This window comes from Moschus berezovskii, chromosome 11 (assembly GCF_049115385.1).
Source record: "Moschus berezovskii isolate FMDL1 chromosome 11, NW_MosBer_1.0, whole genome shotgun sequence".
Classification (NCBI taxonomy): Eukaryota; Metazoa; Chordata; class Mammalia; order Artiodactyla; family Moschidae; genus Moschus; species Moschus berezovskii.
The window spans coordinates 38,037,075-38,063,793 of NC_142470.1; the positions used below are offsets into that span (position 1 = coordinate 38,037,075).

Below are 26,719 nucleotides of genomic sequence, written 5' to 3' on the forward strand. Positions count from 1 at the left end.
AAGCTTGTGCCAAGCTTAGATGTGGGGTTCCACATCTTTCAGTGGAAACCACAACAGGAAAAATCAGTGTACAAACAGGTTTGAATTCAACAGAAACCAACAGAGGCAAACTTGACCCTTCCCTGAGGAATACTTCCACAGCCCAGAGGAAATGACGCCCGCTGAGATGAACTTACACAGAGAAGTCACACAGCACATAAGAAACTGCCAAGAGAGTGAGCCTCAGATTCAATATGGCACCCAGCTTTGCCACCTATGCTGACCCCAGAACTACAGAAAAACTCCCATTTCTGCCCAACTATTCAACACCATCATCCCTCCAACTCTAACCCAGGTACTAGAGAGTTCCTGAAGGCCCTGCCTCTCTCAAGCTCATAAATGTATAAATGTATGCATGAATTTCCTTTCATTTAATTCACACACCACACCATTTACTTAGGAGCCCATATTGCTCACATCTGTCTGCATTAGCCAGATGTGATCCCTGGTGAGGAGTTTCTGCCACACCCAGTCACCTCCTCACCTGGCAGCTTAATGAGACTGTACCAGAGTGGTGACTCTTCAAGCTCAGTTTCAGGTCTCAATCTTGCAAGCCTGGCAAATGTGAAGAGTAGGGGTCTCTCCTGTTTTCATACACTTGTATCATTAACAAATGCTCACCCACAACCACCAGTGACCCACAAAGTGAGCTCTCCATGTTCCTGAAATCTGACATTCAAGCTCAATAATCAGGTTGACTGAGGCCTCTAACTCAGCACCTACCAAAAGACCTGGCCTCTGGGCAAAGCTTGGCCACACACGCTCTGCTGTATTTGCAGGATGCAGGCATCTCAGACTGGAGCAGGTTGCTGTCCTATCCAGGTTTCATCAGCTTTGTCTTGAATTGGTAGAGCTTTGGAACCACTGCTATTCTTGCTTTTAAATCACAATTTACTCTTACTTTGGCTTCATCAGTATCAACTTAGTAAAGAGAGGCTGTTTGGATAACACTACACAGGCAGTGATATAGCTATTTATAAGCAGCTATTTGCATCAGTTTTTAAATTCTGCTTTCCACTAAGGAGGCCTTATGATGCACACCCTGAAGCTCAAATGTGAACCTTTGGTATCTCCATTAGCAGATTACTCCCCAGCTCCTCCACAGAGTCTTTGTTATCATCCTGGAGTCTTTCACTAGGAAGAGGAAGGTAACCCAGAGGCTAAGCTTTTCTGCTACATCAAAGCAGCTGAGATTTTTTTTAAATGTTCGCTCCTCTGGGATTCAGTTCAGTTCAGTTGCTCAGTCGTGTCTGACTCTTTGCGACCCCATGGACTGCAGCACACCAGGTTTCCCTGTCCATCACCAATTCCTGGAGCTAACTTACTCAAACTCATGTCCTTTGAGTCGGTGATGCCATCCAACCATCTCACCCTCTGTCATCCCCGTCTCCGTCCGCCTTCAGTCTTTTCCAGCATCAGGATCTTTTCCAATGAGTCAGCTCTTCACATCAGGTGGCCAAAGTATTGGAGCTGCAGCTTCAGCATCAGTCCTTCCAATGAATATTCAGGACTGATTTCCCTTAGGATGGACTGGTTGGATCTCCTTGCAGTCCAAGGGACCCTCAAGAGTCTTCTCCAACAACACAGTTCAAAAGCATCAATTCTTCAGTGCTCAGCTTTCTTCATGGTCCAACTCTCACATCCATCCATGACTACTGGAAAAACTATAGTCTTGACTAGACGGACCTTTGTTGGCAAAGTAATGTCTCTGCTTTTTAATACTCTGTCTAGGTTGGTCAAAACTTTTCTTCCCAGGAGCAAGCGTCTTTTAATTTCATGGCTGCAGTCACCATCTGCAGTGATTTTGGAGCCCCCCAAAATAAAGTCTGTCCCTGTTTCCATTGTTTCCCCATCTATTTGCCATGAGGTGATGGGACCAGATGCCATGATCTTAGTTTACTGAATGTTGAGTTTTAAGCCAATTTTTTCACTCTTCTCTTTCCTTTCATCAAGAGGCTCTTTTGTTCTTCGTTTTCTGCCATAAGGGTGGTGTCATCTGCATATCTGAGGTTATTGATATTTCTCCCAGCAATCTTGATTCCAGCTTGTGCTTCATCCAGCCCAGCATTTCTCATGATGTACTCTGCATAGAAGTTAAATAAGCAGGGTGACAATATACAGCCTTAATGTACTCCTTTCCTGATTTGGAACCAGTCAGTTGTTCCATGTCCAGTTCTAACTGTTGCTTCTTGACCCTCATACAGATTTCGCAGGGGGCAGGTCAGGTGGTCTGGTATTCCCACCTCTTGAAGAATTTTCCACAATTTTTTGTGATCTACACAGTCAAAGGCTTTGGCATAGTCAATAAAGCAGATGTTTTTCTGGAACTCTCTTGCTTTTTCGATGATCCGATGGATGTCGGCAATCCTCTGGGATAGAGGCCTCCATTTCTGTTTCCCTATGTTCTTGGGTATTTGAGAGAGACCTATGATCACCTACACTGTGACTACACAGGGCGAGTAAAAAAGTAATGTCACTTGATCTTGAACAAGAAATAACGTTTCCAATCATCATTTAGGAAGACATTCACAGTCAGCGTGATGACCCAGTGCTGGAGCTGAAGCAAGGCACGAGTCAGTGTTCCTGGCACTAGGGAAGTCCCAGATAGGTACAGAGATGGAGGGAGACAAGGACTCAGACCAGCTCCCTTAGCCATTCTAGTGTAGAATCTGCTCCCCTGACTTAGGGGAGAGGGCGCTAGTGAAACTAACTGTTCTCTGCAAGCCTGGTTTAAACCCCAAGGACACGTAGCTTAAGGAGCCAATAGAACACTTCTATAGATGTCTTTACTGTGGCCTTGTCTCCTTTCCACAGTAGGAAGTGACACAGCCCCATAAAAGAGCCAAATTGTAACTAAACATGGCAATAGGAGACAAAGCATAAACAAATTCAGTCACCAGAGGAGATGCTGGGTGTGCACTTTCAGCCCTTCACTTTCCACAGTAACAGATTTTATAATGAGGAGCTTGAACAGCATTGCCGAAGGCTTTCTGGATGAATGGGAGACAGACACCTGTTTAGTGTATAAGATGGGAGATGGATTCTAAAACAGATCCCAGTGACCCCCACCTCCTGGCACCAGCTGTCTTGTGAAATCCTCTCCCCTTGTGTGTGGCTGGGCCTGTGACTTGCTTCTCTCAAACAGAATGGGGCGCAAGTGATGGAAGGTAACGTGAGATGAGGCTGGAAAGGGCGGTCACTTCCATCTCGCCCGCACCCTTGCCTTCCTGGCTCGCGTGGCTCCGTCGCTGGGCTGGAGAGGCCTATATGGCAGGGAACTGAGGGCAGCTTTGGGCCAACAGTGAGGAACCAACAACCACTGCAACACCTTGATTGCAACCTTTGAAGTCAGCCTGAAGCAAGGGACCTGGTGAGGCCACACCCCATAGAAACTGTCCGATCAGAGATGTGCTTTGCTTTAAGCTGCTAAGTTTTGGGGTCATTTGTTACTTGGTGATAGACAGCTAAGACCATTACTAATTGACATGCAGTGAACTTACCTTGGCTGAGAATGTACTGGCATATTCTGGGAACTTTTAAACAATATGGGTCTGTTCTTTTCTTAAACCCTAGTTACTAAGAATGGACAACCACAGAACCAATTCCCAGACCACACTGGGTATTTGTCAGCGGAAGAAACTCCTGAACCAATGGCCACAGACTATAAAATCATAAGGGCCCACAGAGATGCCTAGGGCAGTGATTCCAGCCAGGGAGGAGCCTGGATTCTGTCCTGGATCCAGCGCAGCAGGGTCTCCACAGGCAGAGCCTGGGGTTCCTAAATAGATTCAGCATTCCTGGGTGAGAGAGACTATGACTCCCCTGGGAGGAAACACTGCAACTCCCTTGCTTGACATCATAGGAAATGAAGGATCAGAGAAGTTATATCTCTTTTCAAGTTTGCACAGCCTGTCGGCGGTGCAGGTTTCCATCTCCCTGTCCTCTTCTTCATCCACGAGTCCCATCAGCCCCACGCCCCAATTCAAAGGAGAACTTAACCTAACTCTGAGCAAACGTAAGTGGAAACAAAGTAAGAGACACACAGACAAAACTTCTAAAGTTCTTTATTTGTTTTGAAAACAACCTCCACTCTTCATCTTTCACTGGAGTCCTGGCCTAGTGATAAGGAAAGCTGTTCTTCTCTGGCCTCTTTTGTAAGACAGGGGACAAACATCATTTTCCATCCGATCTCTGTCTCCAGACACCATTCTGGGGCACACCCGGCCAGGACTGGAACTTAACGGCATTGAGAACACGGGGATCTGTCTCCGAGTTCCTCTTGGCTTGCATTTTTGCCTGCATCCTCCCTGAGACATCCGCTCCCGTCCTGGGGGGTGGGGGGGAGCTCTGCGTCCATCTCCCCATTCAGAGCTTCTGCTAAGCATACGGCCACGTGCAGCCTGGTTTCCAGTCTGCATCTCACCCGGGGAAGCACTGCCTCATGGCCCCTGCTCATTGCGAGTGCTTGCTCAAGAGCTCACCAGGTCCCAGTGCTGGCTCATGAGTGAGGACTCACATGGATTGATGACGACTTCCCTGTTGGTCTCAGTGCCGTCGCCAAACATGTCTGTGTCCAGGCAGAGGTGGGACGCCATGTGCTCGATGCGGGAGCCAGTCTTGGCCCATTGCTGGAGAGACGGAGAGGGGAGAGGATTAAGCGGGATTCTCCGACTAAGGCCCTGGGTCCTAGCAACAGTATCAGGAGTTCCAGTGTAATCAGAAATGTTGACACCACAGAGCTAGGGTCATCCAGAGACTTGACTTCATGGTCTCAAGGAGGAAGAAAGCTGCAATTGCCTTCCCAGGTATTGTTGCTGGCTTTTTAAAAAATCGGATTAGAAAAAGTAAAAGCAAAATCAATATGTTTGCTAGGAAAACTCATTAGAAGGCAATAACTTTCCAAGCACTAGGCCAGAAAATGTGAAGCAAGTTAGTCACAGAAGCAACTAAAGAAATGATCCACACTCGGTATCCACACTGTCATGAAGTGGGTGAGAGTGGCTGGGGGGAGGGGGGCGGGTGGTGAAGCAGGAGGGGTGGAAGGGCAGCTCCCTGTGCCTGAATCTCTGCTCCTCCAAAGAGCTTCAGCACACAAGGGCCCAAGCAGAGAGCGGGTCTTGTGTGGCTGCATCCCACACCTCACCACACACGACAAGGCGGGAGGGGATGTCAGGTACGGGGGAACTACCGCTGACCAGGTGTCGTGGATGGATGACTCGGTGAACTGCTTTAAACAGCAGCCCTGTACGATGTACCTCACCAGCCTCATTGCACAGAGGAGGAAACTGAGGCTCAGAGAGGTCCACTAACCTGCCAAGGGTCACACAGCTGGTGAGCCATAAAATGGGCATTCCCACCAAACAAGACCCGGTTGGTGGGAAACTGGGTGAAGCCAACAACTTTGCCCCCACAGGAACCAGGCACGTCATGCATCCAGAGTGCGATGAACTTTGCGGGACATTCTGCCAGAGCCCAGGCAAGACCCCCAAAGGCAGAGGTTCGAGGTTCCTAGTGGCCCTGCAGCCTCTGTCCCAGCATGCTCTGGGATCCTGATGGGCGTTTGAGCAAGACTGGGTAGTACAGGACACACGTGTAAGCAGAGGTCCGACACGGTCAACAGGCTTTCACATGGTAGCTGATGGCTGCCTGGGCACCACAGATGGTACCAGAGTTCCCCTCCTCTCTCCTAGCCAGAAGGATGTCTTCTTTATCAACTCTCCCTCCTCTCTAGCCTCTCTCTTTCCTGCACACAGACTCAGACCTACACAGGCGGCCACCTCCCAGGGCGGACGCACTGAGCACTTACCTGTCTTTTATCTCCATTCTTGCAAAGGACAAGAACCACTGGGGCGCCAGGGAACAAGGTGATAACCGACAGGCACAGCTCCTCCTGCAGGATCTGCTGGGTGTAGGTGAAGGCCCAGATCTGGAGAGAAGAGGCCAGGCAGGGTCACCTCAGGGTGCTTAGAAGCCACCCTGGTGGGACACTACTGTGCCCACATGTGACAATTAGCACAGCTTGGTACAAAGCACTGGGGCAGGGGTCCTAGGAGGACCCCACTGTCAACAGGTCACCTGGGAAAATGCCACTCAAGAGTCAGAGACTCTCAGGTCACACCTCCAGTGAAGTCCTTGCCCCTACTCCAATGAAGGGGACCAGCCTGGGGCAGGCAGGTCACCACTGGGAGGCAAGGAACAATTCTGGGCTTGGGAGGAGACTGAATGACACCCCAGCTAAGCGTCACAGCCTCTAGTTTCTCTGTTTCGATGTGTGTCTCTTCCCCACACTTGATGTTTAAAGCAGCCACCTGGCAGGTGACCAGGGATCCCCCCGCCCCCTGCAGTTGGCTTTAGAACATCTCTTCTTCTTTGAAAAGACGTCCAAATCGGTGCCCTGAGAACATGAGAGCTCTGACAACAGGCAGACAGAGGGACAAGGGGAATGAGGAGGTGTTCTGACAGAGGGGTGGAGGACGAGCAGGATGGAAAGAAGGAAGTCACAAGAAATAAAACTGTTCCAAGGGGGCGCACGCACACCAGTGCTCCAGGAGAACCCAGCACTCGGCCCTGGGGCTCCTGCAGCTGGAGGAGCTGAGGAACTGGACGGATGAGAGGAGATCTGGTGGCAGAGGGAAAGGGGCGTCCAGTGAGGCTCACATGAGAAACGAGTTCCAAGTGCGACAGGCCGGAGAGCAGCCAACAGCTGAAGCAGCCCGGGCCACTGCCTAGCTCTTAGATCAGGGGCGGGAATGCTGACATATTAGTTGTCAAACGCGAACCTTCAAGAGGTTTTCCCCCAGGTTGTAAAACAGGGATAGCGTCTGTCCTTCGCCTTCATCACGGGATAGAGAAGATTTGTGAATTGGATGCCCCAAGGGGAGCTGCAGAGAGGGTCCCAGTAAGCACTGTAACCCTCCTCTTCCATGACACCCCCACTCTCCAGCTGATGCTCTGATGCCATAGCAGGCCGCCGGTGCCAGGAAAAGGCCTAGTCCAGAAACTACTCCTGGGGAGGAGGACGGACACAGAGGCAAACAAAGACTGGCTGTGAAGTGAAAATTCCTGAAGCCTGGGATGCGTCCACGGGGGTTCTTCATACTCCTCCAACGAGTTCTATATCTATTCAAAACTGTTTTATAATAAACACATTAGGAAATGCATACTACTCCTCTGGCCTGGTGAACATCACCATCTTACACGTACCATTTGCCTTCCTCCAGGGTTAGCTGAAAGGGGAAGACACCCACACGCATGGAGGTGATGCCAGAACCATGACGATACGGCTAACGCCAGCTCACGTTTCTCGAGCACTTACCGTGTACCAGGCGCTGTTCTGGGAGCTTTACACACGTTAACTTAACCATGCGACTCCAATTAGGTAGGAACTGTTATCACCCCCCTTTTATAGATGAGGAAGGTAAGGTCAGAGAGGTCACCCTAAGGAAGTGGCCCCAGCACCCACTCTCCCCAACCTCTCTGCTGCTGTTGCCGCTGCTGCTGGAATCATGTCTGGTTCCAGGGCTCTTTTATTCAACTTAATCTCTGGAGAAGATGTCTGTCTCTGAGAGTCCCTCCTCCAGGTTGTAAATATTAAAACTATAGATCAGTTCCTCCTTGACAGGAGACAGCTGGCAGCAGGTTCTTCCTCTTGGCCGGCTTCCAACAACGGCCCCTATGAGACGGGAAACCAAGGTCACACCCCATGTTGGGGGCTGGGGAGGGGGGAACCTGACACTGATGGGAACTGAGCAAGAATATGAGTGGAGGCCTCCTCTCCGCAGACCCCACAACAGACCAGGGAACCTACGCAGCTCTGCTTCCCAGCCTGGGCTGCCCACTTTTACTTCCCATCTTGCCTCTGTCCCCACCGTGAACTCACAGCCTGCACCTCCCTGCACGGTCACTCCCCTCTAAGGGGTCCCCTCGGGCCTGGATGTGGGTACTAAGGACACAGTCCATCCTCTGCAATGGACCCAGGGAGAGAGATCCACGTGGGTCCTGAATCAGGCTCAGCGGTGGGTTCTAGGGTCCGAAACATTTGGGGAGAGTAATGAAGAAAGTGGACACAGGTCCTGGGTGTGAGCCCAGACAATCCCTTGGCCAGTGGAGAGGGGAGAGAAGGGCTGGTGTTCATGGGCAGGGCTGCCCGGGGGCCATTTGCCTAGGCCCACAGTACAACTGGCCTCAATGTTAGACTTCCATATTGTCGGGAAATGAGGCTAAACACACAGCGATACAGAAAGAAGATGAGGCTCATCGCTCTGTCCTGTTACCCAACCACACAACTTGCAGTGAACCATGAATTATCATTTTAAAAATAAACCCTGTAATTACCTTATGATCACTATAATACACCAGCTTTGTGTTTTTCTATGTTAAAAAAGTTAACTGATTAAACACAAAAACTTAACATATACCACAATTTCTGGAAACCCATTTTGGCATTTAAGTATCTTAGGGACTTCAAAACCCAGAAATGCTGGGGATGGCAGGCGGGAGGGTGGGGAAAGGGGATCCTTGTGCCCCGAGATAACCCGCCATCCACAAATGCCTTTTGGGAAGGAACGCACATGGTACACTGGGGAGCTGGGGGCTGAGCCGACCACCCCCCAGGGAGGTCAGACAGGGATCGAAGTCCTCACACCACGTGGACTTTCCATTAGCTGGTGCTTTACTAGTCTTGCATTTCCCCAGAGGAGCGCAGAGGAGAGGAGAGAGCTTAACGGGAAGCACGACACAGGAGCAGGCAGGGCAGGAAGTGAGGTGAGGGTTTCCAATTCCCATTCTGTGGCCTGTCTGGCTTCCCAGAATGGCCAGTGATGAATGGGCTTATTAAATGAATCTCAGAGTCAGAAATGAATTCAAGAAGGCAGCACTGGTGGCTCAGGCCGGCCTGGCCTTGATCGCCAAGCACTGACAGCTCCATCTGGGGGACTGGAGAAGTCCCAGCCCCCAACCCAGTGCACAAAGACAGCCGTATCCATGGGAAGACCCCAGAGGCCATCCTGGAGGCGGCATGGGCCGCCTTGCCCCATTCCGGGACAGACTGATGAGGGGCTGAGGAGGAGGGCATCTCCTCCTGGCCCTTGAACTGCTTTGCTTCTGCCCTGAAAGATGGGGACTGATAATGGGAAGGGTATGGTCCAGGCTGGACCACCTGCAGGCCTTCTGTGCTCAGAGGAAATCTCTGGAGTTGCCAGTGTGAGTGGAGATGATGGTGCTTGTCAGTGGAGAGCAGGCCTCTCTCTAGTAAATGCCCATCTGGCCACGGTACCCAGCCTGGGGCTCACCATCCTGCCCTGGATGGAGAAGCAGAGAGGAAAGAAGTTCTCATGAGAAGATACCTGAAGGAGCAAAGTTCTGAAGGAAGTAGGCAGGAAGCTAAGTCAGGGGCTCAGCACAGGGTTTGACCCTAGAATGGTCCAGAGTCACCTCTAGCAAGTAAGAAGCAATAAGTCTAGGGTAGTATTTCTCAGCTCAGGTGCTTTTGCCTCCAGCCACCTTCCCAGGAAACACTGGGCAGTGTCTGAAGGCATTTTTTGACTACTATCACTACGTTGGGGATATTACTGGCTAGTAGGTGGGGCCAGGGATGCTGTTAAACATTCTACGATGCACAGACAGTCCCTACAATGACGAATCATCTAATACCAATGCCAATAGTGCTGTGGTTGAGAAAACTTAGCCTAGTCTAAGAGCTTGCTCTCCGAAGGCAGGTGGCCCATGTCTGAACCCTGTTTTGGCAAGACTCTCATATGACCTGGGTAGCCTTGGTCAATCTGTCTAAGCCTTGCTTACACCATCTGTGAAATGGGGGTACTGACATGGTTCATGAGATTGTTGTGCAGGTGAAGTAAGATGCACGTGGAACTCCACGGGTCTGGCCCCTGGAGCAGAATCTCCGTGAACAATATTTTCCCAACATATGGGAAGGAGGAGTGGTTGAGTGAGGACAGAGAAACATTCCCAAGTTGACAGAAGTTAGGGGGCTGTGTTTTCCTTTAGGCAGAAGTGCACCTCATTTTCTGCTGGTGGTAAGTTTCCATTTCAAAAATTCCCCCACGTGGGGAAGAATAAACAACAGAGAAGAAACAGAGGATGGGAGTCAGCCCTGCTGGCTGCTCTGTGATAGCTGCTGCTGCTGCTAAGTCGCTTCAGTCGTGTCCGACTCTGTGCAACCCCATAGACGGCAGCCCATCAGGCTCCCCCGTCCCTGGGATTCTCCAGGCGAGAACATGGAGTGGGTTGCCATTTCCTTCTCCAATGCATGAAAGTGAAAAGTGAAACTGAAGTCGCTCAGCCGTGTCCAACTCTTCGTGACCCCATGGACTGCAGCCTACCAGGCTCCCCTGTCCATGGGATTTTCCAGGCAAGAGTACTTAGGCAGCCACAATTAAGTAATGCCAAGGGGTGCTCCTGTCCTAGATCTTTCACTTTCATTGTCTACAAGACCCTCACAGCCACTGTGGGAGGTAGGTACGATTTGATGGGAGGGGGACTGAGGTCAACGGTTGCTCTGGGCAATGCCAGGAGCAGAGCCCAGGGTAGACTGTGAACATGGGACCCCCTTGGTGAGATGGGATCCGAACCTAGCACACCCAGAGCCATGGGTTGGCCTTGAACCTCTTAGGCCACTCCAGGCATCACACTAGTCCATCAAACATGCCCTAGAAGCACACTTCAGACAAGATGTTGGGCATGAATGGGTGGATTCAAGTGAACATTACGTTTAGCTGACCTCTTGATGCACCTGTATAGCTGTGGGGTCCCCTGGATGCACTGATCAGCCGTGCTGGGGGGGCTTCACCACCCGCAAGGACAGAGCTCAGCCACGCCCAGGTTGGGGCCCTCTGACCAAGGAAGGCTCTGGGACATGCTCCCCTCCTTTAGTTGGGATCTTCACTAGACTCACTCTGGAGTCTTCATTTCCAGTCCATCCTGTCCTTTCCTTCCACGCTGTGAGAATACATCCAGTACATACTGTGTTGGGCCCTGGAGTGACTGCCAGGGGAGGGATCCTGGCTCGCCTGTTTATGAACCCCCAAACTTGGATGAGCTACTTAACTCTGCGCCTTAGTCTCCTCATCTGTGAAATGAAGGTAACAGCAGCCCCTTACATGAGGGTGATGCGCAGACGTGTCCAGACAGTGCTGGCCACGGACCAAGAGCTCAGTTACTGCCTGTTGGTTGTGCTGGTGCAGGATGCCAACAGGAGAGACAGCCCTGGAGGTCTCCCTTTGGAAAACTGCCTTTGCTCTACCTCCCAGGAGAGACATTTGAGAGGCAGTGGTGCTGGGGTCACGCCCAAGGGTGCGATGAGATAGCTGGGGAGGAAGGGTGGTGTCAGGTGGGGAAGTGACTGCTGGCAGCCTGTCCCATGTGTAGACTCATGGAGAGGCGCCAGTGTGAGTGTGGGTTTGGGGGGAAGGGCTTTGATCTTCATCTCCAGGCCACCCAGCTGCCTGCCTGAATCCTTCACAAGCCGGTAGCCTGAACTGTTGGGCTTCCAGGTAGGAGGACACATTGAAAAGTTTTATGTTTTTCCCATTTCTTTAAATTGGGATATGGCTAGATTGGTACATCTGTCTTCTTTCTATCCTTCACAAATATTTTTCTAGGGAATCTAATAAAATTGACAGGAAACTTATTACCCAGGAGGCTCCTGGGCTTCACATATTTGCAAACTGATGGTATATTTCTCTTACTCTCTACCCAAGGTACCAGGCTGCCACCATCTTGAATACACACTCAGGTTAGCTATTTTGTTCCCAAGGATGACAAACAAGCGAAGAAAGGAAGGTGAGGCAGGGTGAGGGATGGATGGGGTTGCGGGTAGAACAGGGTGGTAAGCCAGCATTGGAGCCAGAAAACAGCCATGGTCATATGGACTCCTCTCAACATCGTGGACACCCACGTGCCCAGGGACATGCCACCTGGGGAGTGAGTGGCCAGCTGGAAGCAGAGTTCAAGGGTCCAGACCCCCATGCTCTGCTCACAAGTCAAGGACCCCAGAACCTACCACCCAAATGACCCAAGCCCAATTCAGGACCTGCATGGATCTCTCTCCCTGGGTCCATTCCAGAGGACTGACTGAGTCCCTAGTACCCACACCCAGGCCCTAAGGGGACTGCTTGGAGGGGAGTGACCACACGGTGAGATGCAGGCTGGGAGTTCACAGTGGGGACAGAGGCGAGGTGGGAAGAAAAGTGGGCAGCCTGGGCTGGAAGGCAGAGCTGCATGTGTCCCCTGGGCTGGTGTGGCGTCTGCAGAGAGTGGGCCTCCATTCACATTCTTGCTCAGTTCCCATCGATGTCAGGTCTGCCCCCTCCCAGGTCCCTGACATGGGGCGTGACCTTGGTTTCCTCCTCATAGGGGCAGCCATTGGAAACAAGCCAAGAGGAAGAACCTCATGCCAGCTATCTCCTGTCAAGGAGGACCTGATCTCCAGTTTTAATATTACAACCGGGAGGAGGGGGCCCAGAGATGGACATCTTCTCCTGAGATTCAATAGAACAAAAGAGCCCTGGGATCAGCTATGACTTGAGCGGCAGCAGCAGCAACAACTGATGTACTCTGGCGGCCAGATTTTCAAATCCTGCCTTCCTCACTTCCTAGCGTCTGACCTAGGATCATCTCTCCAGACCACAGTCTCATTAACTGCAAAATGAGGATAATATCTACTTAATTGGGTTTTTATATCACTTCCTTGACATGGCCTCTCAGAGACAGAGAGGCGGGGTCAGGAGAGAAGGTGAGAGAGTCCGGGGTCTGAGGGGCAATGCGACATCTCTGAACGGCCAAGGGGTAGAAGCCAGAGATGTGGGAAGAGAGAGCAGGAAAGGAGGGTGAGTGCGTTAGCAGGAGGGGTCGGGAAACAGGAAGACAGGCCAGGCAGTTTACGCAGGAAGGAGGGGCAGACACTGACAGAAAAGAAAGGTAGCCCAAGGCAATCCCACAAGGGTGACACTCCAGGCACACACGGGCTTGAACACGCACACACCCAGAGACACACGCATGCACCCCCAGGCACACACTTGGGGGACCAGCTTGGCTGAAATAACTATGTGGGTTTCTCTTCATGGGCTCAACACCTTCAGAATACTTGGACAGGCCCCAGGCCTGCTGTTGGCTGTGGGCCCCGCTAGGAGAGAGCTGTGTCTAACCCGGCTTAGACCCACCCTGCACCCCAGCATGCAGCCTGGTGCCTGGGGCACCAAGCACACTCAGTAGGGGTCATCTGTTGATGAAAACTGAACTTCTTCCTAACTCATGTGTTCTTTCCTTATCCCGAATTCAAACTGCTGCCACATACACCCAACTGTTCTCTCCAAAGCAGAGAGGAGTGACAGCTTGGCAAGATCTTCTAGAAAAGAACTCTTTGCTCACTTGAAGACTGTTTCCGTGATAAGCTGTAGTTTCCAACAGTGACAGCTCTTTGTTCTCCCATTCCTCACTCCACCAGAATGTCAGCCAGAAGAGGGACCCTTCCCTTCTAGTCAAATGAAGGCCTGGCAGCATCTCCCTTGGCCAGGTTACAGGGGCGGGGAGGCTCCTTCCTGAGACCCAGAGAGCCTGTGGCTACCCGCTGCCACCTCTTATGCAACCAAAGACAGTAAGTACCAGAAGAACCCCTGCTCTGCTACAAACCGACAAGGCAAACTTCTGTTCCAGGGAAAGGGGGGCAATGACATTCTGGCTGTTTGCAATCCCCCAAAAGCAGGGCCCACACACAGAATCAGAAGAGAGCGATGTGCGTTATCTCCTCACACATTTTATAAAACACCACCGACAAGTGGGATCATTCTCAGCCACGCTGCCACACTTCAAGCACAGCTGACACCTCTGTCTCCATCCCCCTTTCCTGTCTGACTCAGGCAGCCCCCTCCCATGTCCTGCTGGAGCAGAGATGATTTTTGGAAAAATCTCGGCAATCTGGAGGCTGGGGGTGGGGGTGTGATGCCTCAAGTGCCAGGCCAAGGCCGTGGGTTTTTGTGGCAGACTCTGGGGAGCCACTGAAGGCTGCGTGGGGATGGGGACCACATGTTACTTGAGGCAGTGGCCATAATCTAACATGGCGGTTCCCAAGCAGAGTGGTCTTATCCCCCAGGGGCCTTTGGTAAAGACTGGAGACAGCTTTGATTGGCATGACTGGTGTGTGTGTGGGGGGGGAATGCTGACATCCAGTGTGCAGGGACCAGGGGAGCCGCTAGACAGCCCACAGCACACAGGATGGTCCCCACCACGGAGTGACCCAGCCCCAACTGTCAATAGTGCCTGGAGGGCTGCTGATCTGGCATGAAGAAGTGAATGCCTGGGCCAAGAACAGCTAATCTGAGGGGAGGAGGGCTGGGCCTTGCAGGAATGGGGGATGCAGGAGAAACAGGAGCCACAGGAGATGAAAGTCAGGACTGGAAACTCAGAGCCTGGGAAAGGTGACCACTCAGAATTAGTGGGATAGTGCAATGGCTGGGGAGCCTGATAGGTGCTTGGAGCCATCTGTTGGCTTGAGTTTCAGAGGGGTTTGTCATGGCCGTGTTCTGGCTCAATCGCCCAGTGTTTAAGAGGGAGAGTCTGGGAGGGTCAGCTAAGTGTAAACCCGCCAGCTTCCATCCATCTCCTGGGCTTGCACAGCTCCTACTCCTGAGGATAAAACTCAACCTCTTCAGCTGGGAAAAGAGGCTGTGATGTGCCTCTTCCTCTCCGGCCTCACCTTCGCAGCTCCCTCACATTCTACCCCTCTGACTACATCCTGAAAGGCACCCAGCCTCCCAGGCGCAAGGCGTGGTACACGCTGGACTTCCCCACCTGCTCTTTCTCTCCTTCCTGACCCGCGTGTTTCCACTCATCTCTGAGGACACCACTCCTGCTCAGGTCCTCTGGGAAGACTTCCCAATCCTCATGCAGAGGTTGGACACCCTCACTCTGCACTTCTACAGCATCGTGGACCAAACTCTCTCCAGGGCAGAGATTAGATCACGGTGGCTGCTGACTTGTTCGAGGAACATTAGATCCCCCGAGGGGCCACCGAGGCCGGCAATGTGGCCTTTCGTCTGTGCATCTCCACAGTCAGCAGAGAATATACATGTTTGCCGAGTGAATGAGTGAGTGAACTCACGGATGGGTGAAGGCACTGAATTCGTGAATCAGTGAGACAGAGGAGGTCACTAAAGCTGAAAGCATGAAGAAAACTTCCAAGAAGCCACTCACAGAGAAAAGAACAGTGAATTGAGAACCTTGGTGAATATTCATAAGGGTATGAGAGCTGGGGAGAGGAGCCAGCAGTAAAAACAAGCGGTGGAAAGAACAGAAATGCAGGACAATCGGGATCGTGCCGTGTCCCCAGAGCCAGAAGGGAAGTCACGAGATGGACAAGCTCTAATGCATCCAGCAGGCCAAGTGTTACAGAGGTTGAGACAGGCTGTGAATGTGCCAGTGACTTTTAAAAGAGCTCGATCCTCAGAGGGCAGAACACTGACCCACAGAGTGTTGATGAATCAGCTAAGGCGCAAGGAAACCTTTCTGAGAAGGGGCGACTGAGGTCCCTCTGGACCTGGGGGAGGCAGGAGAGAGCAGAGGTGGAGCCATAGGCCTGCGGAGGGCAGAAGAGCGACGATCAAGGGACCTGCCCAGAGACCGGAATGGTGGACAAAGGGGAAGGCTATGCCGCCACTGATGTGACTGCCTGGAAGACAGGGTCAGATCAGCAGGGAGACTCATAGAGCAGGTATTTCATCCTGGAGGCAGGGGCTTTTCAGTTCGCACCTTATACTTTTGAGGTGGCCGTGCTGCCCATCCTGCCTGATCCAGCCCACGTTTACCAGCAGCAGTTTGGACATCCTCATTCAACTCCTGCTAATTTAATGGTTAATTCCTAGAGGTGCTAAGTTGCCCGGGGAGACATCTTAAGAGAAAGCCCATGCACTTGGAAAACTAGCGGAGTGAACCCAGTCCCAGAGTGAGGGGCATTGTACTTCTCCTGTTCTGCTGTAGAGCTCCAGGTATAACTAGACACCTGGTTCATGCAAAAGCAGGAAGCAGAGGCCAAGCACATTCATATATTCAAGTATCCCCAGCCATTCAAGTAGTCCCAGGTTACTTTACCTGGGACTTGGCATCCTTGCCTTCAGTCTTGACACAGGGGCTTAACTTGAGGTTGGAGATCTCTTGGTCTTTCTGCTTCTGAGCCTCCAGGCACTTCTGCCTCTGTCGGATACTGCCCTTATGGATGGAAGAGTCCTTGGGCACCCTAGAGGAAGGCCACGAGAGGGATGAGAATCCGCAGTTCTTAGGATCAACAGTAACACCAGATGTCGGAAAGGTCGGGCAGTGTCTGGAAAACGGCAGGGGCATGTCACCCTGGCTCTGTTACAATGACTTGTACTAACTCAGGGCCTGAGGATGGGAGAGGTGCCCCTAGGAGTGAGGCAGCAAGGAATGGCTCAGGAGTCCGGAGCCTGGAATCAGTGAGTCCACCCCTGAGGTCACACTCCAGAGCTCAAACCCCAGCAGCTGAGAAACACTGCTAGAAGCCAACCTCAATCCCTCATGCCACCAATGAATAAAATTCTCTCTCTGGTTTCCGGGATAAGTGGAGCCAACTGGTCTTTTCAGACCTCCATCTAGTTAAAAACCCTCACACAGATGGCCACGGGCAGACCCTCCTCCAAACCAAGTTAGCAGAGGGTTTGCTAACTCTCTGCAGGTAGCAAAGGCTCAAAGCACAGGGTGGATACCTGAGTTCGGGGTAGACATTCTCCAGGTACCACTTGAAGCTCTGGCATTGCAGGTTCTTCCTCAGGTTCAGTCTGCTCTCGATGCTGGGGGCGGCAGAGGCGGGGAGACACGGAGACAAAACACAGCTGGTTGAGTCAGGTACCAGCCACATGGGCCCAGGGGCACCCACCCTCCAGGCTGGGAGGTGCCCCGTGCAGAACATGCCCACTCTCTGCACCCACGAATCTCTGGAGGGAGCTGGAGAAATTAACTAAGAGAGATTTTCAGAGCCCCAAAGAGAGCTGTGGAAACACTTGGCAATACCTCACAGTGGAGTGGTGATGACACCAAAGATTTGTGCTTTTACTTGGAAATAGAATTTGGGGGTGTTTTTACTCTTCATTAAAAACAAAGATACAAGAACATTTGGCATGCTGTTAATAATTCACTGCCAGGGCTCTGGGTCCACTTACTCACAAATCCCCCTTTGGATTCTGCTCTGAAAATAGCACCCTTACTTCCCCCACCCGCTGCCCCCAGCCCGGCCAAGCCAGCCTCAGAGAACTCTCTTCTTTAGCTGATTCTGGGCTTTGGCCATCACATATTTACTGAGTACCTAGTATGTGCCAGGCATTGTGCCCAAGAGGGACCTGATGGTGAGCTTTCAAGCAAGAGAAACAAGTAATGAACCAGATGCTCACAGCCCAGGATGGAAGTGGAGTAGGTGTGCAGGCACTGTGGGAGCACCTCAGGGGTGGCCCCTTGCTTGTTGGGTTGGTGGTGGTCGGGTGGTGATGTGGAAGCTGGAAGGAAAGTGAACACTGTCTAGACAAACCAGAAAGAGGGCAAAGTGGGGCCCCTGGCAGTGGCAGGGGAACAGCAAAGAGAGACCGGTGCATGTGAAGAGGGAAGGGGTCTGTTGGCAGTAGCAGAGGTGGCAGGTTAGAATGTGGGGGGTGGGGAGAGGGGAGTGAGAGCAGAGGGGAACGTGCAGTCATAAAGGTCCTGTGAAATACCAAGGAGGAGCTTGGCCTTTATTGTCAGGGCAATGGGCTGCCACGGATGAGCTGGAAACAGTATAATGTGGCAGTATTACTCCTTTCAGAGCACCTACCGATGGTGCCAAAGAATCGATGCTTTTGACCTGTGGTGCTGAAAAAGACTCTCGAGAGTCCCTTGGACTGCAAGGAGATCATACCAGCCAATCCAAAGGAAATCAGCCCTGAGTATTCATTGGAAGGGCTGATGCTGAAGCTGAAGCTCCAATACTTTGGCCACCTGATGCAAAGAAATGGCTCACTGAAAATACCCTGGTCCTGGGAAAGACTGAGGGCAGCGGAAGGGAACGACAGGATGAGATGGTTGGATGGTATCACCAATTCAACAGACAGGAGTTTGAGTGAACTCTGGGAGATAGTGAAGGACAGGGAATCCAGGCGTGCTACAGCCCGTGGGGTCTCAAAGAGTTGGACACGACTGAGTGACTGAACAATAGCAACTGCAGGTAAATGAGTTTGGTGCCCAAAGCTGGGAGCGCAGTTAGGAGATCACTGTCGAAACCCGGTGCTGACCGTGCTTTCTGGCAGGGGAGGAGGGTGGGATGGGAGAGAAGGGATAGGTTTCATTCTCTCTCCTCTTCCACCAGTACACCTGACTTCCACATACACCCTGTTCTTCCCGGGCAACCACACAGAACCAGCCCTGCTTTCTCAAGCCTCGCCTCCTTCCACCCTAAAGACTGGACTGGGTGCCCTCACGATACTGGAACTTCTTATACAGCGTTAACCGCATCTCCTCACTGACGCTAAGCAACCAGAGGACAGGAATGACATCATCTGAAAAAGACTAAATGTTGAGTATTTTCAAGAATCCAGACAATCAGTGTATGAGTGAGGCAGGGTCTCTGGGACTTGGTGATTGTTTAGGTGTGGGGGGACGGGGAGGGAGAAGTCAAGGTTGACACTCAAGATTTCTGGTTTGACAACAGGATGCATGAAAGAGCTAAGGTGGGGAATATGGTGGAAAGGAGCAAGTTTAGGAGCAAACAGGAAGAGTTCAGTTAGAACTTGCTGAGTCAGAGAAGCCTGGTGGGCATCCAGGCAGAGATGTCCAGTTGCTATTCGGACATAAGGACTGGAGCCCAGGAGAGGTGCAGGATGTGTTTAATCACTCAGTTGTGTCCAGCTCTGCGACCTCATGGACTGTAGCCCACCAGGCTCCTCTGTCCATGGGATTTTTTTAGGCAAGAATACTGGTTGGGTTGCCATTTCCTTCTCTAAAGGCTGGAGCTCAGAGGAGAGGTGCAGGAGAGGGATGGAAAGGTGCTTATCGGCAGCACAGAGGTGGCTGATGGCAGGGAAAGCCTGAAGTAAGACAACGGTTTATGACAGGTCCTCGGGGAAGACCAACATACAAGGGTGGGCAGAGGGACCTGAGCCTGCAGAGTGGGCAGAGAGGGTGGGTGCAGCTTGCATATCAGGATGAGAGCCAAGACTTCAGTTCTAGAAACCGAGATCAGAGAGGTGCCTGAAGGGGTTTGGGAGGGAGAAGACTCATATCAATGGAGTAATTGAGGAAGGTAAGGGTCCCAGGGCACCATGGGTGGGCCACGTGGGAGTGATTGTAGGGGCTGGAGGCCATGGCCTCAGCTCACAGTCAGAAGAAGGGAAACGGGGAGCCATAGTCAGCGATGTGGGCAGCTCTTTCACGAAGCTTGGCTCCGAAGGAGCAGAAGACAGGGTATAGGTGATGAGCAACGCTGGATTGAGGGAGAGTTCTTATAGTTTGTCTTCTTTCCTTCTCTTATTTTTTAAAACATATGTAAGATACAGAATAAATTTAAATACTAATGGGAACCATGCAATAGAGAAGAGAGTTGGGTGATCAGGGAGCATGAAGGCACAGGGCGGGCGAAGTCCCCTGGAACAGGGGCTCCCACACTGTCCTCAGGTTAGAGTCACCTAGTGGGGGGGGGGCGCGCATCTTTTACAAATTCTATAGCCCAGGACACAGCCCAGACTCAATCTACTCTCTGGGGCTGGAAGAGAGGCAGCAGCAGTTTTTGAAGCTCCCCAGGTGACTGAGACGTGCAGAGAGTCTGGAAACCATCACCCTGGAATTCTGCTTGAGTTGAGGTCCTCAGACTAGCAGCACAGCACCACCAGCACCCCCTGGGGCTCGTGGAAATGCACACCTACTGAACCAACATCCACACTGTAACAAGATCCCCGGGAGATCTGTGTGCACATTAAAGTTTGAGAAGCTGAGAGGCAGGAGGAGATGAAGCCAGGCAGTGGGAACTTGATCAGTGAAGATCTATGAATGAATGCAGGAGAGAAGAGTGCAGCTGGGGAACGGGCAGAGGGCTGGCCTGCCGCAGCGGGAGGCACCCCTTACCCTTCCAGATAAAAGAGACAGGAGGATAGTGCAGGTATACAGAGTGGTCGGGCTCAGGAAGCTGGTGCTGTCTATTTCATCTATAAAACAGAGGTGTCACGTGCTGTGAGTGAAAGCAGGGCGGACTCCGCAGCAGGGAAAAATGGAAAAGGCACAAATGGAGATTGAGGGAGAATGCCGGCCAGGCAAGCGGGCAGGATTAAGAGGCCCGCGGAGGGGCTCCTTGAGCCGGATGGCCACAGAGGCCTAGCAGCACTGGCTGATACTCCCAGAGCTGTTCAGCAGCCCTTCCGCAGGGAGGAAAAGGCACAAAGTCAGGTTCACCCAAGGTCAAGAGGGAGGCCTGGGAGGGTGGGTAGATGCCCAACATGGCAAGAGATTCAAGGACAACATCTTTTAAGCACTCTGCTTATGCAAGAAAGTAGAACCCAAGTGCAGAAAGGAGGGGTGGACGGACATGGCCAGTGAACCGGAAGTTAGCTGAGGACTCAGAACAAACACTGTGGGAGGCTCTGAGGAGAAGCGGAGACCAGCGTGGGTTTTCAGCTTCAGAAATGCACACACTTTGGCAGGCTCATGATTTAATCCACCTGGGAGTGATGGGCTCGATCGATGGAGTGTAGGCTGCAAACATGCCATCTGCTCCACAGCCTTAGTACGACTGAGGGACATCAGATGACAAAAGCCACCAGTTTCCCCCTCTCAAAAAAGATGAATATAACATCAGTCAAGTTGCCATTTTTCTCTACTCAAACCAGCCCTGAGTTGGGGAATACAACATCACAAAGTTTGGGGATCAGACAGGTGTGATTTGAGCTTCTCCTCCTAAAATGGTGTGATCCATGGCAAGTACCTGAAGCTGTAGAAGCCTCAGGCTCCTTATCTGTAAAACAGGAGTAATTATCCCCATTTCTCAGTTTGCAGAGGACTAATGAGGCATCTCATGAAATGGCATCTGGCCTTTAACTCCTCACCCTGTCCTCTTCCACCCCCATGAAGCTGGAGCCCTGCTCTAGAGGAGGTCCACACAGTACTGTTCCTCCTAAAAAGAGGAGGATTTAGGCTTCAGCAGCTGAGAAGGAGGAGGAGGGAACTCTAATCTAGAGGGAGCAGGGCTGCTTAGCCCATCATCCCACCTTTCTGTAAAAAGCTGGAAACACCAGTCCACTGCACAGGGCATGGCTCTACCCATGCCCTGTGGATGGTCCAGGCTGCCAGGGTCTCCCACAGGCGTGGCCTGGGGCCCTGTACCCAGGACTAGGCAGGAGCAAGAAGGCACAGAAAGGGAGAACAGGCCTAGCCCTGGCCCTGGAGGGGCCTGGCGGCCTGGGAGACCCTCTCACCTCAGGCCGGTGAGCTGGGGCTCTGGGCTGTCCACACAAACCAACCAGGGGAGACACCTACTTGCCAAAGGGCCTCTCCAGGGCGAATGGCCGGGAAGCATAATAGTACTGCTTGTATTCATCCATCCACACTTCAGCTGTCCGCTTGGTGTTCCTGGGGAGACAAGGGGTGTCAGGGATGGGCTGTCTGAGAGGACCGGGGACATATCTAGGTAAAATACACACATGTGACAAGTGGGCAGTGTCACCCCCATGGGAGCCACCACGGTCCAGTAACTTTATTCTCCCCAGGTGCTAAGCCCACCAGTCTCCAAGGGGGCCTCTCCCCCAAGACACAGGATTTTAGTAGTCATGACATATCCTCTTCCCAAAAGGCACAGACCAGAGAAATTATACCAGAAATTGAACTTCCCATGGCTCTCAGAAAAAGAGAAAAAAAAGCCAGGAGAATCTGGCGTGCCCCTTTGGTGCCAGTACAAGAGGGGAGAGTGTTAACCATCTCATCTCTGGCCATCCGTGGGCTCCTGTTCTAGAACTCTCCCCATCAGCAAAGGGGACGGCTCTCCAAGGGGGAAGCCAGTCACGCACGAGATCTGCACAGGCCATGTGACTAGCTTGGCACAGGTGTAAAGAATGAAGTAAAGTAACCAAGCCATCTTGGTCAAATGTTTGCCAGGTCTCTGAAGTTTTTTTTAAAAAATTAACTATCTGCAGTGAGTCTGACCCCAAAGGTCACAGAAAGAGAGACAGACACGGAGGATGCTGTCGCTCAGCTGTCCGGGACAGCAGGGTACCAGGAAGAGAAGACACGGGAAAACAATCAGAAGCCTGAGTGTGTGGCCTCGGGGGTGTCACCAAGAGGGCGCGGCCTGCCCTTCAAGCCCGTGGACCTGAAGGAGTTCTGCACATGCAGTCCAGCTCTTGGTGGCTCCCTCCACTGGCCTAACCATCAGCACACTGGACGCTGCCGAGACCACACTGCCCCAAGTTTCCCCTCAACTCCACTGGTAGCAAGCAGGGCCCAGTCTCAAATGCAAAGAACTTTCCAGAGCCCGAGGCTCTGCCCCTCCACTCCCCGGCTGGCGCCCGCTCCACATCATAGCCCCTTGACTTTCCTACAGCAGGCATCCCAGCTCACCTTTCCCTGTCAAGACCCCAGGCAGCCCTGCCTTTGTTCCAGTCCCTGCTAAGGGGGTTCTCATGACCCTACCCTGCCCAGCATGAGGTCGGCTTTCTCACTGGTCAAGCCTACAGCTCCCCTAGACCTGCCCACACGCGGGAGTAACCAGGATGAGAGAACCCCGAAGAAAACACTGCAGGGGAAGAAAAACACTCAGAGAGGTGCTCTGTTCCTCCCTCCCCAAAATGGGCCAAATGAGGGGAAAAAAGGGTGAAGGAGGAATAAATGGGAAGTAAAGTTGTCAAGTGACAAGAGGACTAGAGAGAAAAGGAGAAGAAGCTGGAGGAAAAGAGGAGCAGCAGGAGAAAAGGAGGTACAGAATTATTTTTAAAGAAGAGGAAAAACGTTGAAGGAGAAGAAATCATGAAAAGGAGACGGATGTATGGAGGGAGCAAGGAAGCAAGAACAGGCAAGCGGGCATCGCTGGGTCACTGAGACCCTACGATCTTCGTCCTGTCCCTGGGCAGGAAGTGGCGACCCCAGGAAAGGAGCCCAGGGCCTCAGGGACTATGCCAGCCTGGCCGTTTCTGTGCACCCACGAGGCCCTGGAGCGGTCACCTGGACTGTACCCACTTGTGCCTCCCCATTCCCGAATCTTCCCCAAGGGCCTTTCCCCTGGTGACCCAGCCTGAAGGTGATCTGTGCAGATCCCTGCAGGGGATCTTCTAGAACTCAGGGGCAAAAAATGGCTGCCCTCCTCCCACCCCAAAGAACACAAAATACCCACGAGCCCTGAGCCCTGCAGGAGGGTGTTGCCCAGTGACTCGAAGCCCCCAAGACCACAGGCAGGGCCTTGCCAAGCCTGGGAGAAGTCAAGGGTGGAGAATGGCCTCAAGGTCTCCAACCTGGACCTGGATGGGCAGGCCTGACCTCTCTTGCCCAGGCTGTGACCCAGCAAGCATAACATGCAGCCCCTGTCCATTCATGACACTCAGGCAGCCGAACCTATCAGAGAACCCGGGACAGCCACAGCCCATCACCAGAAAAGCCTATGGCCACTGCCCCCGCCGGGGAACCCAAACTCCCACAACCCATACTTACTTTATATACGTGTTGGCGTTGCCATCTGGGAAAATATACGGGTGCTTCTTCCGGAAGACATGGCCCACTCGGCTGCAGGGGACGATCTCCAGGCTGCCCCCACACATCCATACCCTGAAGGAGATTTCTGCAAGACAGCGATGCCCCATCACTGCTCTGCCTCCCAGGCTGAGCAACACAGGATGGCAGCACTGAGACACCAGGCGCCAGGGAATCCCAGGCCCCAGGGCGAGGGGAGGGCTGCCACCAGCCTGCCTAGGGCGCCGACTCCACAGCCAGACTGTGTGCTCCCCGGGCCTGCTACCTCAGGTTCCCTGCCCACCACGAGGATGCTAATAACTCACACCTGGGAAGGTGGTTTGCCTTAACAAGGAAACTGGCAGACACAGGAGAATACATGGAGGGCTGTGCTTGCGCCTTTGTAACACTCTCAGGGGCCAGCGGCGGGGGGGGGGGCCTCTGTGTGATGCTTTGGCCTGGAACAGAGGAGCCCAGGGACTATGAGAGAACTGCTTTTGAGCATATGGAAGTTTCAGGGTGGAAGATGGATTAGACTAGCTCCTATGACCCTAGAAGGTCAGAACCAAGACCAAGGAGAAAGACTTTTCCATTAGAGACTATGGGAGAATTTTCTGCTGGTCAAGGTCCAGATAGAAGGGGTTGTCATGGAGTCAGTGCATTTCCCACTCTGACAGGCTGGCAAGCCACATGGCCAGGATAGGACAGACAAGACCAGTTTCCAGGAGGTGCCTGGACAAGGTGTCAATGCTGAGAGGCCATTCTCTCTCCTGCAAGGGCGTCTGAATCATAGCCCGGAGAAGGAAGTCTAAGCCATAGCCATAGCCAAGGGCTGTGAACAACCACAGAAAGTGCTGGCAGCCTCCAAGCTGTTGCTGGGGTGCTTGCCTGGGTAGGGATTTGCACACAAACCCATTTTCCGCGGTCGGCTGCTGTAGCAGGGACCTTGGGGAGGGGGGTGAGGTAGAGTCAGCAGAGGTGGGTGGGCTGAGATCATGCTGGCCGGTGCCTTTCTCCCTTGAAGCTGCTTCCGCAGGCTTGGAGCAGTGGTCCTGCCTGAGAAGGAAGCGGTGCTATACCAGGGTGGTGGGGGAGGACCCCGTCACTGCCTTTGTTTGGAACCGCTGAATGCTGTGAGGGCATTTCATTCCTGCTTCTAACTTTTCTGCAGATGGTGCACCCCTTTACTGACTGCACCCAGTGCCGTTGCCCCCCACATCCTGCTGGACATGCCACCAGTGGGAAGAGCCAGTTTCATATCTGTAATGCCTGCCTGGGCCATGCTTCTCTAGTCAAGCTGAAGAAAAAGGAGTTTGCTTCAGGAAACACTCAGGCAGGTGGGCGACTACCTCTGGAAGCAGACTGGCGTCCACGAGCGGGGACCTAGGATGTGGGTATTCTACTACCACCCACCGCATCTGATGTGCCCGCCCCTCCGCACCTTGGGCCCCACCTTCCTGGGTTTCAATACCATGGGGTTCTCTCCCTTAGCCTCTGTCCCTCCCACGTCCTGCTATCTTTCTCCCTGCTTTTCAACCCTGCAAGCAAGTGCGTGGACACAAATTCTTCATCCTGATCCTCACCTGCTCTCTCACCCTCTCCCTGTCCCCTCCTGACAAGCTTCCTCGATACCTGTCTCTACATGCCCAGGCGCTCTCCCCAGCAGGATAGAGCTCACTCCCAGCTTGCTCAGATTTCCCTCAGAGTGGAGGCAACATGGACACTAGGGTGGGGAAGGGACTTCTCAAGATTGCTGCCAAATGCTGGCAAGAACATATGGTGGGGAGAGACTGGAAGGGCTTGGCTTTGGGGTCAGCGGCCCTGAGTCTGCAGACATCCACTAGCCCCATCCCTGGGGAAACCTACTTGACCTAGTTGAGGCTGGGCTTCTTCACCTGTCAAACGAAGATCATAAAATCACACCACAGGATTGCTGTTGGTATTATTGAAGTGGAACTTCGAGAGTAAATGTGAAAACTCTTAAGTGCAATGGAAAGCTCAGGGACACAAAACACTCCTCTAAAGCCAGTCTTTTTAAGACATGGATGCCAATGACATCACTCCCCTGTGCCCACTTTCAACTTCCTAGACGGTTCACAGCTTCCTGTTTCTGCCACAGGAGGCGCTTGAAATCTGTGGACCTGACGAGATTTTGACTCCCCACAAAAGTCAATGATACATGGTAACCTGGCGTTTGGCTGGGGCATGGTGGAATCATGGGCCCCAATCTAGTGTTTGCGGGAGATGATCAGTGAGCTTAGCTGATGGCCAACATCCAGCTCTCCAGCGTGTAGTGATGCTTAGAGGGGCAGGAGGGCTCAGTGCAGAGAACTGTGATGGTATGTGTGTGAATTTAGTCCCCAGGGCTAAGATCTACTGGACTTCAATCAACTCCTCTCCAGGATCTCAAAACACGGTTCGCTCTAGCTCCCAGAAATGAAAACCCTCACACCCCTCAAAAGTTGAGATGGAGGCCTTGCTTACTGGATATAACCTGTGAATTTTGTGCAAGCTTTCTTCCAAAAATACGCATACGTTTCTGTGGTCTCTTCCTTACTTGCATTCAAATGAGACATATGTCCCTCCTCATTTGCAAAATGAATCCCTCCAACCTATGCAGTCTCCACAGCCCCAGCTCCCACTAAACCTGTTTCCCTGTGCTTCCTTCACCCACCATTTTGCTTTGCTTTGAATCTATTGTCCCCCTTCTCCTCTGCCACCATCATGCAGAGATCCCCATCTCAGAAAGTACTGACCCCTGACCCTGGTCCTTCTCTACCTTCCATCTGGGCTCCTGGCATTCTCCACCCCAAGGCTCTGGGTCTGAGTGCCTTGCTGTCCCTGCTTCCTCATCTGGCCCAACCTTCACTTGATGCTGAGGACTCACTCCCATTCTGCCAGCCCAGCTCTCCTCTAGCCTCCAGGACCAACTCCAATGGCTGCCTGTGGCTCTGTTCAGATACACTGGATGCCCTCAGATGCAGTAAAT

The 26,719-nt window shown here is 52.4% G+C and overlaps 1 protein-coding gene across 1 annotated transcript in view; it reads right to left on the bottom strand.

The window, feature by feature from the left end:
* Positions 1-4,129: 4,129 nt before the first annotated feature.
* Positions 4,130-26,719, bottom strand: part of GALNT14 (polypeptide N-acetylgalactosaminyltransferase 14) — a 217,041-nt gene continuing 194,451 nt past the window's right edge. Inside the window, exons 10-15 of the mRNA XM_055399652.2 lie at positions 23,713-23,839; positions 21,553-21,645; positions 16,773-16,856; positions 16,141-16,285; positions 5,846-5,965; positions 4,130-4,667 (exon numbers count right to left, since the gene is read on the bottom strand). Of these exons, the coding sequence (XP_055255627.1) occupies positions 4,509-4,667; positions 5,846-5,965; positions 16,141-16,285; positions 16,773-16,856; positions 21,553-21,645; positions 23,713-23,839 (728 nt within the window). The 3' untranslated portion in view covers positions 4,130-4,508. The remainder of the gene's footprint in view (positions 4,668-5,845; positions 5,966-16,140; positions 16,286-16,772; positions 16,857-21,552; positions 21,646-23,712; positions 23,840-26,719) is intronic.